The sequence below is a fragment of the Dromiciops gliroides genome, chromosome 2 (genome assembly GCF_019393635.1).
Source record: "Dromiciops gliroides isolate mDroGli1 chromosome 2, mDroGli1.pri, whole genome shotgun sequence".
In the NCBI taxonomy this organism is placed as follows: Eukaryota; Metazoa; Chordata; class Mammalia; order Microbiotheria; family Microbiotheriidae; genus Dromiciops; species Dromiciops gliroides.
The window spans coordinates 571,730,648-571,744,188 of record NC_057862.1 but is presented as its reverse complement, the minus strand read 5'-3'; the positions used below and the strand labels follow the sequence as shown (position 1 = coordinate 571,744,188).

Sequence of the window (13,541 nt, the reverse complement as noted above, 5' to 3'; positions counted from 1 at the left end):
AGTTTGATGATTGTGGCTATTTTGGACAATCTTACATTCATAGACGTAGGGAACTTCTTATGCTAAATGTAAACAATTTTATGTTCTTTTTCCCCTAACTGAGGCACTTCTCCCCATCCAACTGTCAATAATCTTCATCAGACCCTGCTCTCAACATTAAATAAATAAAATGAAGAGCCATTTATTTTAATAATTACTATGTTTTTTACATGTTAGGGAGGCATATTCAGTTTTATTAGGTCCTTTTTTTTTTTTTCTGGTGAGGCAGTTGGGGTTAAGTGACTTGCCTAGGGTCACACAGCTAGTAAGTGTTAAGTGTCTGAGGCCGGATTAGAACTCAGGTCCTCCTGACTCCAGGGCTGGTGCTCTATCCACTGCGCCACCTAGCTGTCCCAGGTACTTTTTTAATAGTTCTTTCTGTAACCATACCTAAAACAATCATGCCTCAAAATATAAAAGTAAGCTTTAAGTAAAAGAAAAACAGCATTAGGACAATGAAATTAGGATGATCCTGGACAATAAAATGTCCCATCTTTTTTTTTTTAATGTCCATTCATTGCTTTAAAAAAATATACCAATATTAACTTACCCCTCCTCACTGTTTATAAATTAAACAGATTTACATCATGTCATTCCAGTCCAATAAGCATTTGTTAAGTGCTTACTATATGCCAGGCACTGTGCTACTGGGAATACAAAAGCAAAATTTAAAAAATAGTCATTGACCTCCATGAGCTTGCTTACATGCTCCTGGGGCACATTTTGAAATTATTACACTATAGTTAGCCTTTTCTGTACTGAAAAAAATCTTGGAAAAAACTTCCTGTTCTGGAAGAAACAGATTTCCTAATATATTATGTGTGTCTGTGTTTCTAGACACACACATATGAATATGCAAAGGGTAACTTTATTTTTTGCAGTTTGTAGGGGTAAATACAATTTTTTTTCTCTTTAGGCTGCAGAAGACCTTGAACATGAAAACAATAAAAAGGTAACAAAAAAATTCCCTATAATTTCTACTTTCCTCTGCTTATAGAAAACAAATTATTGTGTGAATAATTTTACACAATCCTATATCTAGATTTTCATGGAAGTATTTGGTACTTAAATTGTTCTTCCCTATTCAGAGAAATGTTTCTTATTTCCAGGTATAACATTTATATTTCATAGTATATAATATTTTTAAAACCTTCCAAGATGAGGAAATGATTAAAGCCTGATGAACTCATACCAAAAGGACATATTAACCAAGTATAATGGCCATGCTTAAGTATAATTAATTTGCACTACTGCTTAACCTAAAGAAAGGAACATGATTGTTTAGAATGTATTCTTATAGTTCAATGATTTAGTATGTAAACCCAGGCCTTTCAGATCAGCTTATTAAAATAAGAAATGAAAAATAACCCCATTAGGTCATTAACTCTACTCCCTTGGAACTGAATTAAAAGAAACTCTGGGCTAATAAAAAGAACTACATAATTATCCTGATACTCTAAAATATTGACCTGACCTCGGAACACTCATTGCTAGCACTTTTCCTACATTAAACATTAGTACTTTTTCTTTGAAAAGAGATTACATATTGACTTAACCGTAGAGAAAAAACATTTTATGGAGTTAGGTTGCCTTAATTTACTTTTAAGTTTATTTTTTTTAAATCAAGATGAAAATAATGTGCATACCAAATGATTTCAGTATGAATGTAAAGCAAAAGCTGTGATTATGTAAGGTAGAGCTTGCTGCGGGGATATTCATTCATCTCACCTTTATTTTATTTTTAGTCTGATTGGTAAGAAAAATTCTATTTGCTTTGTAATGAACACAAATGAGGATTAGAGCATCATTTAAAAATTTTTATTTTTTTAGTCAATGAAATACTGCATTCTCTCCCTCATTACTTTCTGAAGTCATTGAAAAATAAAAAAAGAAAACCCCTTTTACAAACATGGATAGTCAAGCAAAATAAATCCCTTTATGGACCATGTCCAGAAACAAAACAAACAAAAAACTAAGTTTCTCAGTCTACACTCTCATTGTGATCCCTAACCACTACCTGAGCACCTACTCTATATAAGAAACTGCACTAAACACTATGAGAAAGTATAAAAGTGGAATCCAACCTCAAGACAGGATAAAGAACATGCCTTGTACCTAATGAACAATGCTAATAGCAGATGTTGAGTACCAACTTAGACATTCTATGAAGCCTTTGGATGGTTTAGACTGAATTGGCCAGGCAGCTGAGTCAAACAACCAATTTGACTTATCCTTTGTCTTAAAAAAATAATAATATTAGTCATTTGTTTTATTGAAAAGACCTATTGATTTGCTCAAAACAGTGTGTTACTAAGCTCATAATTCAGGGAGTTGGTGCCTCAGCCTATTATTCAAGGAACTTTTTCAGCCTTTAAATATCACTCTTCAGAGTTTTCAGTGAAGTTTTATTTTTGTACCCTCAATTTCCTTGGAAGCAAGTAGATTACCTTTCTTTTTCCATGTGACACGACACAGTCTCAGCCTATTAGATTTATCAAGATACCATAATATTCTAAGAAGAGACTTCATTCACAAGTCATAAACTTGTTGTTTAAATACAGTATAAACTTGTTGTTTAAATACAATATAATAAATAAAGAAGCCTGGGGCTAAGAATCAGCAAATCTGGGATCTAGTCTCAGCTCTTGTGCTAACCTGCTGAATGACACCAGGCAAGTCAGTCAACCTCTCTGTGCCTTAGTCTTCTCATTTATCAAATTGGGGATAATCATTCTTGCCATACCTACCTCACAGGGCTGTTGCAAAGATCACTTGAGACAACGTTTGTGAAAATTGTAAAGCACCATGTCAATGTAAACAATTATAAATTTTTGTTTATTTAATGAAACATCTCATGTACTACCTCTATTATTTGAGACCAACATATACATGGCCTTAATGAAAACATTTATTACTAAGTTCACATTATTTATTAAAGGGAGAAAAATACTAATCTTTTGGTTTTATATAATTTAGTCTCCTCCCCCCCCCCACCAAAAAAACCCTACATTGGGATGATAGGTTTAATAAGCACTACCAGCAGAAATGAAAAGTGTTCATTCCTTTAAATATGTTTTCAGGGATTAGTTACCGTGGAAGATGAGCAGGCGTGGATGGCATCCTACAAATACGTGGGCGCTACAACCAATATTCACCCGTATTTATCCACTATGATCAACTATGCCCAACCTGTAAAGTTTCAGGGCTTCAATGTAGCAGAAGGTAACGTATAATAGCTACATTTGTCTGCTTTGCCTTGTGCTATCATGCAGTGTTGTAATCTAACTTACTGTGTTTTCTTTTCCTTTTGTTGACTTGGAGAAGAGGGGATGCAGAGGTTTGCTTGATAGACTGTCCATTGGCGGTACATTCCAGGCCTGCCATGTGATTAACTTGTCATTCTATTAATCACCCACAGGGTGGCTCTCACTTACTAAGAGTAGGTTAACAGAAGGTAGATTCTCTCACAGCATGGCCACATTTATCATTTATCTCTATTTTCAATTGTAAACTCTATCTCTATTTCTATGTAAACTCGATTACATTGATCCATACTTATGTAAAGTGTTCTAAAATATTCCCTGAAATAACTCTTCATATGGGGGGAAAAGTAATCACCATTTTTGAGAAACATTTACACAGGGCGTAGAATTTGGCAGGGGCATTAAACAAATTCTTTCCTAGTTCCTCAAGTTTATAGCTGTTTTTATGTAAAAATTCTGCTGTGTTCTGGAACCCAATTTTTAATAACTGAATGTTAAAAAGTGTCTATATAATTGGGGAAACTCAATTTTAAAATTTTATTACATTTATGTAAAAATTTGAAAATGCTGATGGGAATTAAGGGGAGGGAAAATTGTATTGAAGTACAATAATGGTCTCTATAACTTAAGAGTTGCTATGATAAAGTAGCAATGTTACAAACGGCAGTTCTACTTATTGTTTGGCTTCTGTAGGACTGTTTGATAACCATGCCTCTAAAGGAATATTTTCCTTTCTTTTACAGAACGTAATATTCATTACAACATGTCTTCTTTTAATGAATCCGTTGGACTAGGTTACTTGAAGACGCATGCAATTGAATTTGTGAAGTATCCTTGTATGATATGAGGAATGATAGCTAGTTGTCTTCTTTCTTTTTGTTTATGTGAATTGCCAGTGTGCTCATTGTGGATAGCCCATTAATTCTCTAGTAAATAGAAAGTAGATTGCCAACCAACAACATTGCATTTGGGTAGTGTGGAATCTTCTACATAATGAATTCTGAATTCCACATAAGCTACATTTTAAAAGATATATCCTCTCTGTGTAAAGGTTGTATGCATACAACCTGTGGTCTTTTAAGTTTGTTGTTGTTGTTTTACCTCTTCTTATTCCATTTTCCTTAATAAGTTACACAGTTATAATAAACGGCAAATGAGTCGGATTTACCCCAAGGGAGGCCGAGTGGATTCCAGTAATTACATGCCTCAGATTTTCTGGAACGCTGGCTGCCAGATGGTGTCATTGAACTATCAAACCCCAGGTACGAGATGATGTCCAGTGAACCCAAGTTCCAGAAGACGGATTTGATAGTATTTTGCCAACAGATGCCATCAGTTTGCTTTTAGCATTTTTAAAGGGAAACAGACATATGGCTGAATGTCATGTTGGATGTTTTGGGAAAGTAAGAAAAGGGTCAGTTGTTAGAGACAACACATTTCACTGTATGGCAACATTTTCCTATACAGAGTCACAGATCCCTTGCATTGTGTCCTTCCATCATCCTGTTTCCATTTTTCCAAATTCCCATAATCTAATTTGTCCTCCTACTTTCCGAGGGTGGAAGTAAATGGAAAGAATTTGAAAAGCCTTTGTTATTTTTTGGAAAGAACCATGCCTATTTCTGCCTTTAGACAATCCTTAGTCCTTTGTTCACATTCAGTAAATATAAAACAATAAACAGTATACAGTACCTCACTCCTCCCAAAATACTGTTAGGAAAAAAAATCAGTCTATGACAAATCTACCATAAACCTTGCCCAAGGGGTTTTATTTCTGTAGGTACTAGAAGTACCTTGTTCTAGTAATAGGATAGAATCAAAAAGAGTTCAGAGTTAGAAGGGACTCCAGTGATCCTATAATATGGACTCAAGGCCAGACTCCAGTGTATAATGAATTTTCTACCTTGAAAGAGTTGAGGAAATGGCTTCTATCTACCTTTTTTTCTTTCTAGTTTGGGTTAAGAAGCTGGGATCATTTTTTTTAAAGCTATAGATGCTTGTCTATATTTTATTGATTATCTTTAACAGACTGAAAATTTGTGTGAATTTATTAACCAAAAAGAGAAAAGGGGAAATTCTATCCATTTCATAGGACTATTTTCTATAATAGAAAAGAAAGGTAATTGATACACATTTTGATTGGCTGGATGTGTATCAATTACCTTTCTTTTCTATAATCCAGTCAATTCTTACCCATTTTCTCCATTTGTCTCCTACTCACCACACTCCAAGAAGCAGCCTATGTCAATAAAAGACAGAAAATTCCACACATTCATCTGTTACTATTGTTAAGGGCTAAAATTCTAGCTAGTCTGTCTAAAATATTTAATGAGTGGTCGCCAATAAATTATAAGCTTTAGCAAGAGTTAGACTTTTAAGCATTTATTAAGGAGAATAAGAATTTGGTAAAGAGAGAGAAAGGCCTAGATTCCTATCTATTAAAGGGAGAGCACATTTCTAGCTCCGCTCTCCACCCGAGTCCAGAGGAAAGAGAGCGAGACTGACCGCCAGTCTCTTCCTTCCTCCTCCCACTAGCCCGCGTCACTTCCTGACTCCTGGTCTTGCCCTCAAAGACCTTCACTTCACGGGCAGAACTCTTCTACAGTAAGTCTCCAGCAGGTGGCGTCATTCCAATCGTTACACTATTCATAATGCAGCATTTACTTTTCTTTTTTATCATAGAAGTATTTTATTATTTTCCAGTTACATGTAGAGATAATTTTCAACATTTGTTTTTATAGGATTTCTAGTTCCAAATTTTGCTCCTCCCTCCCCTCCCTCCCCCATACCTAAGACAGAAAGCAATCTGATATAGATTATATATGTCTAATCACATTAAACATATTTCTGCATTAGTCATGTTGTGAAAGAAGAATCAGACCAAAAGGAAAAAAACCTCAAAAAAACAAAAAAAGTAGAAACAGTATGGTTCAATCTGCATCCAGATTCCACAGTTCTTTTTTCTGGATGTGGAGAACATTTTCTATCATGAGTTCTTTGGAATTATCTTGGATCATTGTATTGCTGAGAGGAGTTGTCTGTTGTAGTTGATCTTCACACAGTGTTGTTGATACTGTGTACAGTATTCTCCTGGTTCTGCTCATTTCACTCAGAATCAATTCATGTAAGTCTTTCCAGGTTTTTCTGAAATCCACCTGCTCATTGTTTCTTATAGCATAATAATATTCGATTGCATTCATATACCACAACTTGTTTAGGCATTCCCCAATTGATGGGCATCCCCTCAATTTCCAATTCTTTGCCACCACAAAAAGAGCAGCTATACATATTTTTGTGCATGTGGGTCCTTTTCCCTTTTTTATGATCTCTTTGGGATCTAGACCTAATAGTGGTATTGCTGGGTCAAAGGGTATACACAGTTTTATAGCCCTTTGGGCAGCATTTACTTTTCTTTGAAAAGGATTGATCAAAAAAATTTTTTAAAGAAAAAGAAATAAATTTTAAAAAGAAAAAGATTGCTCATACAGGCGATAGATGGGATTGTGGGTAGAACTTGGACTCAGGAAAGCCTGAGTTCGAATCCTGCCTATAAATTTACTGGCTTTATGACCTTGGGAAAGCACTTCCTTAGCCTCTCTCAATTCTGTTTCTTCATCTGTAAAATGCGGGTGATGATAGCACCTACCAGGGCAGCTAGGTGGCACAATGGATTAAGCACCGGCCCTGGATTCAGGAGGACCTGAGTTCAGATCCAGCCTCAGACACTTGACACTTACAAGCTGTGTGACCCTGGGCAAGTCACTTAACCCCAATTGCCTCACTAAAAAAAAGAAACAAAAAACAACAAGCAAAACAAAACAAAACAAAAATGATAGCACCTACCTCACAGGGTTATGATGAAGATCAAATGAGATTGCATATGTAAAGTGCTCTGCAATCCATATAAATAGTACTTAACTTTTTGTATAAATGTTCCCAATTGTTATGATAGTTGTTTTTCAACAACCAAAAGTACTTACTGAGTAACCTCTTGCACAAGACTCCAAACAAAATCTAAGCTTTTGTGCTTCCATAGGCATTAGTGTAGTCAGAGACTTAAAATTGACAGCAGAGTTTAAAATCACACGCCCTTCCTGCCAGTGTAAAAACCTTTTAGACCCAGCATTCTTAACTTTGTGTGGGTCATGGACCCCTTTGGCAGCCAGGCCAATGTATCCTTTCTCAGAATGTTTTTAAATGCATAAAATGAAATACACAGGAATACAAAGTAAACCAATTATATTCGTGTATAGTATCAAAAAGTTTTGGGCAGCTAGGTGGCACAGTGGATAGAGCACCGGCCCTGGAGTCAGGAGTACCTGAGTTCAAATCCAACCTCAGACACTTAACACTTACTAGCTATGTGACCCTGGGCAAGTCACTTAACCCCAATTGCCTCACACAAAAATAAATAAATAAATAAATAAATAAATAAAGTTTTGAAAAGAGATTTATCATTTGTTAAAGTGCAATGATATTCCATTATATTCACAGTCCCCTGAGTTAAGAAACTTTGCTCTGGAAGAATTTTCCTCTGAATTCTGCTCTAAAACTAGGTGCTCTTTGGCATATAATTCTTGTCCAGTCCCTTGAGCTTCATTATCTAGCCAGACTGTACATTTACATTATTCCTTACGTAGCCACATTATTTGCCTTGCCAAAGAGCGCTGAAGGTCATACAGCTAAGCCCATTAAAAAGTTGTGCTTCCAACTCTAGCTGATAAGCAGGTTGAGAAGATGATGCCCACGTTGCTTTTTAAGGGCAGATTATTTTAAAGAAGAGAGAGTTGAATCAGAACTTCAGGAAAGCAAATTTATATTCATCATTAAAACTTCAAAGTATTGCTTTAAATTCACCATAAGTAACAAAAGTTTTCTCTGAAACAAGTTTATTTCAATATTGTAAAATTTGGTGTTTATGTTTTTGGGGGTTTTTTGTTTGTTTGTTTTTTGGGGTTTTTTGCCTCAGACAAATTCTTGGGTTTCTTTGTGGTGTGCCAGAAGCATCCTTTTTTAAGCTAACTATTCTCCCCAGGCTGTGCATCTGATTTCTATTGTGAAAGATGGCTTTTCAAGGTCTCCATTGTCCAGGGAGAGAAGATGCTAAATTATTTTTGTCTCTTGACAGATTTAGCGATGCAATTGAATCAGGGAAAATTTGAATATAACGGATCATGCGGGTGAGTAATGTGATTTAAACTGTTGTCACTGTTTCAGGGCCCTGTGCTATAGGTTTAATAAAACCATGTCACTTTTAATTACACATTGCCAAATTAAAGTTGGGTGCGAGGGACAAGACTGAAAGAAATGCATTTCCTAGATAGATTTACATTTGCAAAATAGAGTTTTCATCCACTAAACAAATCAAGGCAAAAACCTTGAGTTACACATAAAAGCAAGTGAAGTTACTTCCTCTTATGTGTATTTTAAATTCAACAATTCCTTGACAATATTCTTCATTCTTTCCTCCTTCCCTTTGGTCTGATGAAGAGGTGAACCTCCACATCAAGATCAGTCCCTCTTTGTGAGCCCCTGATCTCTCCCTTGTCATCTTCTCCAACAGATTTCCCCCCAAATCATTCCCTTTTCTAATTTCCCCATTAAAGAGATAATATTCATTATCTCCTTATCTGCTTATCATTCATGCTGTTACATTGTCAGATAGCAAGAAGCAGTGGTGCCCCCATGCTGTGAGGAAAGGTTAGGCCCTGACCACTTTGCACATGAGGATGAAGTGATAGGTAAGAAGTGCTAATGCATATGTCTGTAAACCTTATAGCTTCTAGGCCATTGATTGGGGGAATGCCCACCCCTGTTCATTCATGGGTAAATGCTCCAAGTTTGGGTTTAACAGAGTGATTTTGCAAGTCTTAATAGAGATTCCATTTACTCATTCTCTTTCCTCCTAGGAATTTAAATTATAATGGAGATAAATGTTTAGCTAGCACTGGTACATACAGTTTTCTAGCTATGTCTGGCCTTCTGCTTAGGCTTTTTGTCTTCATCCACTTAAAAAAAATGGATTATATTCAGTTCTGAGTGTCACATTTTGGGAAAGACATTGATAAGCTAGAAAGGTTCAGGAGAAAGGTAATCAGGATCGTGAAGGGTCTTGAGATGATGCCAAATGAGATATATTAACAGAAATATGGATGTTTATCCTACAAAAGAAAAGATTTGGGGATGCTGGAACATGAAGCTGTTTTCAAGCATTTGAAGGACTATCTGTTGTAAGAGAGATTATTAGACTTGTGCATCACTAGGTATAGTAGATAAAAGATGAGGTTTGGAGTCAAGAAGACCTGAGTTCAATTGTCTCTTAATGCTTGCTGTGTGAACCTGAGCAAGTCATTTAACTTTTCTCAGCTTGAGTTTTCTCATCTGTAAAACGGGGATAATGAAAACACCTAAAGTACAAGGTGCTATAATACATTTAGCTATTATTATTATTACTTGGTCTCAGCAGGCAAAACCTAAAATGAATGGGGCAGAAGAGGCAAAGAAGAAAATTCAATCTCAGGGTTAGGGGAGAAAAAATTTCCAATGATTATAGCTTTTCCCTAGTAGAATAGGCTGCCTTAAGAGCTTGTGGTTTCTTCTTCAGTGGAGTTCTTCAGGAAAAGGCCACATAATCATTTATTGGAAATGTTATAGAGTTGATTCTTATTCAAGTATAGGTTGGACTAAATGGGCTGCAAGGTCCCTTCAAAAACTCAAATTTGTCATTCTGTGAAAAGCTCCACCTACATAAACAAAGACAAAATGAGCTTTGGTGTTGAGCTGGCCCCTGATCCTGACAGAAGTTTTAGGCCTTGGTCTTGTTTAATTTTTTTTTTTATCTGAAATGACCAGAAACTCAAGTATTCTAGTAGACATGGAAAACAGATTTATCCAAGGGACAGTCCAACTAGAGAATTGATTTTGACAAGTTCAAAATTAATCCCTCCTTATGCCAAACTTGTGCATCCATCCCTGCAAAGAAGGGAAGATAGTCTTGTTATGGATAAGGAAAAATAGGAAAAGCCATACTATGTAGTCCCTGCTTCTCCATTTTGGCCTGTATGTCAGAAGGATCCAAGGCAGCTACTGATGGGAAAAACAAAATGGCATCACTATTGCATAGCTTATTTATCTTTTCCAGGGGTCAAGTCATCTGACAGCCTGTGGTTTATAAAGCCACCACCCACATGTAACATCTCCAGAAAGCAGTCTCTGTGGCTCTTTAGATGGAGTCAGCTTTAACTGGTGTGGCAGAGATGATTGTGAAATTTTAGTGTGAGCATTTGTACCTCAGAAATTGGTTATTGCTGTAAACCAAGGATTGCTTTATTGCTTAGATGTAAGAAAATGTTAATAATGCAAATTAAATTTAAAAGTGTAGGTGTATATTATTCCTCCCCCCCCCATACCCTCCCCCTTACCCCCTCCCCCCCCCATGAACCTGGTAGTTAAATTTTACCACCAGACCCCTGTATTTATCTATAAATATTGAGTCACAGGAATACAGTAGAAGATTCAGGGAATGAAGTCATCACCAGATAGATTGGAGGCCTAGTGAATAAAGGCTAACAACAACAATGATGATAATAATAAAACCCAGCATTTATATAGAGCTTTAAGAACTTTGCAAAGTCCATTATCTCATTTGAGTCTTACAACACCCCTGATCACAGATCTAGAAATGAAAGGATCTCAATGGGTCATCTTGTCTTAACATTTCATTTTAGAAATAAGCTAGGGGCAGCTGGGTGGCGCAGTGGATAGAGCACCAGCCCTGGAGTCAGGAATACCTTAGTTCAAATGTGGCCTCAGACACTTAACACTTACCAGCTGTGTGACCCTGGGCAGGTCACTTAACCCCAATTGCCTCACTAAAAAAAAAAAAGAAAAAAGAAAGAAAAGAAAAGAAATAAGCTAAATGAGGCCCAGAAAGGTTGAATGAATTGTACAAATCCTGGAGCTAGGAAGGATCTTAAGAAATCATCTCACTAAATTTGCTCACTTTACTGATGAGAAAATTGAGGCACAGAAAAATTAGGTGACTTGATGCATAAGTAGTAACAGAGTTGGAATTGGAGTTCAGATTGTCTGACTTCAAATCCAATGCATTTCTGTAAGGAACTGGTCTTCCTGTTTTCTGCTTCTAGCAAGTGAATCATGATGGTTTTATAAAAATAATATCAGAATATGAATCAGTGGGGCAGCTAGGTGGTGCAGTGGATAAAGCACGAGCCTTGGATTCAGGAGAATCTGAGTTCAAATCCAGCCTCAGACACTTGACACTTAGTAGCTGTGTGACTCTGGGCAAGTCACTTAACCCTCATCACCCTGAAGAAAAAAAAAGAATATGAATCAAAGGACACCCCCACAAAACCAGCTGTGGCATGAAAACTTTAGGAATAAGTCTAGGAATTCTTTATTCTTGAATTTTGATGGGATTGGAGTTTGGGAAGAGGGTAAGCAAATACAGCACACAGGCACATTTGACTCTCACTAAGGACCTTATTTCAAAAGCTGTTTCCCTAAATACCTAATGAAAGATGATAAAACAGCAATTTACTTGGTTTTTTCTTACATTTCATTATTTTCAAATCCACTTCTCTAAATATGAAAAAAGATATTCAACCATGAGCACCCAGCTTTAAGTTGATTTTTATATTTCCTTATATTCCCCCAAAACACAATAAAACAGAAAAATTTACACACACACACAAAGAAAAGAAAAGAAAAGAAAAAGAAATTGACCTCATAGTTTTATTTTCCTAAATTTCATTATTAGTACCCAAATTAGGTTTGCTTTTCTCCCTATTCACACCTCTCTCACCCATCCAGTCACTCAAATACCCTGTTGGCTTTCAATTCTTTCCTTGCTAGACCCTAGTGGTCTACATTATGGCCCCATTGAGGGTAGGAACACTTTTTCATTTGATTCCACCATACACATCCAGCTGGTTTAGAGTTAAGGCCATTGGATACACCAGAAAGAGCGAGCCTAATCAAGACTGTTTTGAGACACTGAGCAGGCTATGTGATAAAGGACCTTGGGAGTCTCTGGTTCCATGGGCCTATTTCTAGGCCCGGAAAAGACTTCCCCCAGAGACAAGCTGGTTTAGTAGGCCTTGACACTACTGCGTTGGGTTTTTTAATTCCTATTGACAACAAAAAATTAAGAGTTTTTTTCTACCAAAATTTAATTAAAACCTACTTTCATGTATTGGATTTCAATCCATTGTCCTTTTTACTGGTTATTTTTAAATGAGGATAAAGCACTCTCACTCTGAAGGAAATTACTTTTCTAATCAAAGCAAAATGTGAGGATAAGTTAAAATTTTAAATTTGCAACTTCCCTGGCACTATTTCTTCTGTTTGGGTTATGGATGCTTATAACCCTGAAGAAACTACACTCTAGGAAGAGGAGAAGCTCCTGACAGCTGCTGCCTGGGCAGAGCTGCTGAGTTGGCAGAATGGGTCTAATTCCACATCTCCCTCTCTGCCCCCCATCATCAGAAGGGAATAACCTGCCGGCCTCACCCAGCTGACATTGAGAGGCTGTCGTTCTATTTTAAATCCACAGTTCTCATTAGTTACCCATCATTGCACAAATTGGTTACACAGATATGCTGAGCTGGAGGAGAACCCCACAGGGAGGATTAGATGTGTTCTTACAAAGGTTCTTCTCTCACTGATATTTTCCTCAAGTCTTTCACTTTGAGGTTGGTCCAATTTTAAAGATCAGATTGACTAAGATGCCATATGAATCTAGTGTTGGATAGCATGTCTTTTCAGCTACGTTTTGGAAATTAAGTAATATCTTTCAGCATTATCGTCAGGAATCACAGAATTTCTAAGCTAAAAGAGACCGGGGAGGTCATCCACTCCCACCTTCTCATTTTTCAGATAAGGAAGCTGAGAGGAAGGAGGAAGTAACTGGCTCAAGGTTAAGCAGAAACAGAATTAGAACTGAGGTCTCCAGATTGAAGCCAGGCCAGTCGGACAATCAGCAGTCATTTATTAAAGGACAACTATGGGCCAGGCACTGCAGATACCAAGAAGAAATAAAGCAGTTCCCATCCTATGATTGCTGTTGTTCTGTCATTTCAGTTGTGTCTGACTCTTTGTGATCCCATTTTGGATTTTCTTGGCAAAGATACCAGAGTGGTTTGCCATGTCCTTCTCCAGCTCATTTTACAGATGAAGAAACTGAGGCAAATAGGGTTAAGTAATTTGCCCAGGGTCACA

The 13,541-nt window shown here is 36.7% G+C and overlaps 1 protein-coding gene across 5 annotated transcripts in view; it reads left to right on the top strand.

Annotated features, from left to right (window-relative positions):
• The window catches only part of PLCB4 (phospholipase C beta 4), a 381,108-nt gene that overhangs the window by 297,975 nt on the left and 69,592 nt on the right, over positions 1-13,541 (top strand). For 3 of the 5 annotated variants that reach the window (XM_043986571.1, XM_043986575.1, XM_043986573.1), the window contains 5 exons: positions 956-991; positions 3,120-3,261; positions 4,046-4,130; positions 4,440-4,564; positions 8,431-8,482. In XM_043986571.1, coding sequence (XP_043842506.1) covers positions 956-991; positions 3,120-3,261; positions 4,046-4,130; positions 4,440-4,564; positions 8,431-8,482 — 440 coding nt within the window. The remainder of the gene's footprint in view (positions 1-955; positions 992-3,119; positions 3,262-4,045; positions 4,131-4,439; positions 4,565-8,430; positions 8,483-13,541) is intronic. The other 2 variants (XM_043986572.1, XM_043986574.1) reach the window with 1 other exon arrangement.